At 25.2% G+C, this 4,074-nt stretch overlaps 1 protein-coding gene across 4 annotated transcripts; it reads right to left on the bottom strand.

Moving 5' to 3' along the window:
- Positions 1-1,002: 1,002 nt before the first annotated feature.
- Positions 1,003-3,176, bottom strand: LOC127280690 (uncharacterized). Of its 4 annotated transcripts, none has more exons than XM_051303878.1 (4): positions 2,955-3,176; positions 2,421-2,551; positions 1,644-1,950; positions 1,003-1,212 (listed from the first exon to the last, which is right to left on the bottom strand). In XM_051303878.1, exons 2-4 carry the CDS (start codon positions 2,481-2,483, stop codon positions 1,088-1,090), a joined length of 495 nt encoding a protein of 164 aa, XP_051159835.1. In that variant the 5' UTR covers positions 2,484-2,551; positions 2,955-3,176; the 3' UTR covers positions 1,003-1,087. The 4 variants fall into 4 exon arrangements, with proteins under 4 accessions (XP_051159835.1, XP_051159834.1, XP_051159832.1 ...); XM_051303877.1 differs by having other exon boundaries at positions 1,004-1,212; positions 2,421-2,603; positions 2,736-3,175; XM_051303875.1 differs by having other exon boundaries at positions 1,004-1,212; positions 2,421-2,576; positions 2,736-3,175.
- Positions 3,177-4,074: the final 898 nt, after the last annotated feature.

The raw sequence follows: 4,074 nt of genomic DNA, 5'->3' as shown, positions 1-4,074 counted from the left end.
ATATAATTTTTGTATTTGAAACAAATATCATTTAATTAAATAATAAAAAGAAAAGAAAAAATAATAATAGTAATGATAATAATAACAATAATAGTAATAATAATAATAATAATAATTGACAAGATTTGAATCGATATCATAGATTGTATAATGCAGTTGAATGCGTTTTTGTTACGTATTGTATATATAAATTGAAAGTGGAAGTCAATTATAAAATTTTATTAGTATTCGTTTATAATAATTATTAGTTACAATAGAAATCGAATCACATTTCATGGACGTGAATTTTGAAATCAGTGAAGGTATACGTCACACGCCTAGGCTTTGACCTACTGACACGATCCTGTGACGTCACGGGAACGAGGAAGAAGGTGGTATATATATATATATCCCCCCCCCAACAAATGTCTGGGGACGAATACAGAAAACGTGGAAAAATTGACCCACCTTTCTCGCAAAAGAAAATGTGCGCACAGGTGCTAAATTTATATGAAAAAAAAATTTCACTATTTTTATATATATTTAAATTTTTTCCTTCGTCAATAAAAAAAATTTACTCAACGCAATTCATTATTGGAAATAAAAAAAAAAAAGAAAAATCTTTTTTATAATTTTAACTAATTATTTATTCATAATAATACTTTTTATTATATAAAATCTTTTTGGCAGAAGGAAACGTTTTTAATGTTAAAAAAAAGTAATAAATAAAAAGTCGACTAAAATTCAATTTAAAAAGTAATTGCAGATTTACTGTTTCAATTTTGCACAAGTATAATTGAATTCTATTCACTGTAGTGTATATTTTTGCTTTAATAAATAAAAAAATCGAGTGCAAACTGCCTCATAAATTCAATTAAAAAAAAAAAAACAATTATTTTTATTTTTGATTATAATTTTGATTTATGAATAGAATAATTATTTATGAGAACACCGAATGGATTAAATAATTTTTTTTTTATTATTTTTAGGAAGATATGAAAATATAATTATAGATACTAATTACCTTGAAATTATGATAAAATTAAGAAATAATGATATATAAAAAAGAGGCAAGTTGTTTTTTTTTATGAAAATTTTATAAAATTTTCTATTGCTTTTTTGACATTATCATTTTGTTATATTTTCCATAAACTTTACCGCTTCGAGTGACTTTGTAATTCATTAATGGAGATGTTTGAATACATGAAGCGCCAGTCACATGTGGTCCGTCACCTGCAATTAAAAAATAATATTTATGATTGAAGAAAAATTTTTTTTTTTTTTTTTTAAATAAAAAATTATTTGCTTAGACAAAATTTTTTTTCTATTTCAAGTATTTTAATATAAAAAAAGTTTTTATAGTTATTTAACAGTGGTAAAATATAATTTTAGTCAGACAAATGAAAATTGTAATTTTTAGTAGTGAAAGACAATTTTAGTCAGACAGAATTATTCCGCATATAGAAAGCAATACTTATCAAAAATACCGTAATTTTGGTAGTAAGTAGTAAAAGCGTTTTTAAGTCAGACTTGTCAAAAACTTTTTAATATTAATTTTCTTTGTATTAAATAGAAAAATTTGTCAAAGAATCCTTTTTTCTCGAATGTAGTTAGAGAAATTTTCAAATTTGTTTAACTCAATAAAAAAAAAGAGTTTATTTTACCAGTGCAAAGTCGTTTAACTCGTGTTTTAATTCCCGTGTTGTGCTTTGAATTGAGTATATAGCAGAGTTTTTTTTGTTGTTCTTTGGTGATATTTTGTGCGGTCGTCGTTGTGGCTTTTGGCGCTTGCACCGCTTTCACATTAACTGGAATTACACGTCGTTTAAATAATTTTAAGGGTGACATAGCGTTAACTGCTTTTGATATTCGTCGACGGCATCGCCATAAAACTGCAGCCGTTGCGAACCAAGCAAACCATGGACCAGCCCTGGAATGTGGAATAGGCTCTCTTGCCCACAAAAATAACATCTGCAAAAAAAAAAAAAAAAAAAATTTCTTTCATAAAAGTTTCGCATTTTTTTTTTTTTTATTACATTAAAATATCTCATTTTAAAGTCTATTAAAAAAAATAACATTTTCGATACACTTAAATAAATAAATATAAACGAATAAGGATTTAATTTTCATATGTTACAAATTTATTTGGATGAAAATAAATTTATAAATAAACGTTAAATAATTAATTAAAATTCTCTGATTTTTCCTCTAAACTTGAATTTGACGGTTCAAAGAATAGTAGTTAAATATTTACTGCGGATGACTGATTTCAGTGAATAAACGAGCTTTTGTCGAAATAATATGGAAGATTAATTAAATTTTCTCTCTCAAAAAAAAAATTGAATCATTTTTCAAAAACTATTTTATATTTATTATTTTTTAAAAAAAGATTTTAAAAATCAATTTAATTATTTGAAATAATAAAATATAATTGCACTCACCTTATAAATCCACTCGTTGGCTTGTTGCCTGAAACTCAAAGGATGATCGACTAATCGAAACATAGAAGGGCCGTAAACGATGTTTCATAAAAAATTGTCAATTCTTCTGCGCAGTAAATGAAATACAAATTCTAAAAAAATTTCTTCTCTCATTTCCTTTCATTTGCAAAAATATAATGTTTTCTTTTTTTAGAAATTAAAAAATTTGATAACAAATTAATAGAATATTTTTTCATATTGTAAACAAAGAAAAATATAAAATAACAAAAAAAAAAAATTAATAATATTATTAATAACAAAGTGATAAATTATTACCAAAATGTTGAATTCAAATTTTTAATCCACAAATTTTTCAAGATTCTTCTAAATATTTTGAAAAAAACAAATCTTTTTTTTTTTTTAATCAAACTATGTGACAAAAAATAATGATAATTTCGCGCCGAACGCTAAGCGTTCGGTTCGCGACGAAACTATATTTATATAGTTATTTGAAAAAAATGTTTGCTTCCATCAAAATAACAAAAAATCACTGACCACTAATGACAGAATTTTATAACCAAACGATTTTCAATAGTTTGCATGTCCCGATTATTTTTTTTTTTTTTCAATGAGTTCTCCTATTTTGTGAATTTAAAAAAAACACACACAATTCACTGTGGGTAAATATTTATTTCAAAAAAAAAGAAATATTGTAAATATACTAAAAAAAAAAAAAAATATGTAAATAACATATGAAGGAAAATTTAGACAATCGCCGACTAGATGACACCATTGCCTGACGTTACTCCGGAAATGCATTGTCTGAAGTTTGTAAAATTTGACATAGAATGTTATTTAAATATTATTGCAAAATTCTGATAAAATTCAAAAAAAAAAATATATTTTTCCCTAAAATCCAATTGTAAAACAGAAAATCTAGTTTTTAAATTGAATTTATTACTTGACTTTTATTTATCTTTTTAAAACGTTTCCTTTTAACAAGAAGGATAAATATATAATAATTATATAAATAAATAATAATATTAAAGAATTATAAATAAAATTTTCTGTATTTTAATTTTTATTTCCCTCGAATCTATTGTTGCGGGCAAATTTTTATCGATTAACAAAAAAAAAAAAAAAAAAAAAAAATAAAGCAATAGAAAATCTTATAAAATTCTCATTAAAAGAAAATTTAATAAGTGGGACAAAAAAAAATGTTCTGATATATCGCGTTCATCCGGTCGTGTCCTCAACCCACTTTTTTGTCTTCGAAGAGGATGAGACATATATATATATATATTTGATAAAGACCTTCTATAATGGAATTCGCATTATTGAGACACGTCTTATTATATATATGTATAGTCAGGAAAATGACCGCGCTACCAAGAGCACGACCCCATCGCGTCAATTCGGGGCTTTTTTTTTGCATTTGGCCCTCACAAACTTGGTTCGCAATTGCATCAACCCAGATCAATAAGCTTCGCGTGCATTTTCGAGGGTCTAGGACGCCTTACAGCCTTCACAACATAGTCTTCCCAAAAACCCTGAACTTGCTTATTTCTTCAGGTCGATCATGGCCTGTAAACAATTTTTTCTTTCTTTTCATCTTCTATATTCAATTTATCGCTTTGCACTTTCAACTTTGATAATCAAAATAATCATTATTTTA

The sequence above is a fragment of the Leptopilina boulardi genome, unplaced genomic scaffold (assembly GCF_019393585.1).
Source record: "Leptopilina boulardi isolate dan_hultmark-lab unplaced genomic scaffold, ZJU_Lbou_2.1 LbouV2_249, whole genome shotgun sequence".
NCBI classification, from domain to species: Eukaryota; Metazoa; Arthropoda; class Insecta; order Hymenoptera; family Figitidae; genus Leptopilina; species Leptopilina boulardi.
The sequence above is the reverse complement of the archived record's forward strand: the minus strand, read 5'-3'. Positions and strand labels throughout refer to the sequence as shown.

Coding starts and splice junctions, on each gene's coding strand:
- LOC127280690 (XM_051303878.1), bottom strand. CDS start 2,483: ATGTTTCGATTAGTCGATCATCCTTTGAGTTTCAGGCAACAAGCCAAC. Junction 1,951..2,420: donor CCAACGAGTGGATTTATAAG/GTGAGTGCAATT, acceptor TTTTTTTTGCAG/ATGTTATTTTTGTGGGCAAG. Junction 1,213..1,643: donor AGTTAAACGACTTTGCACTG/GTAAAATAAACT, acceptor TTTTAATTGCAG/GTGACGGACCACATGTGACT.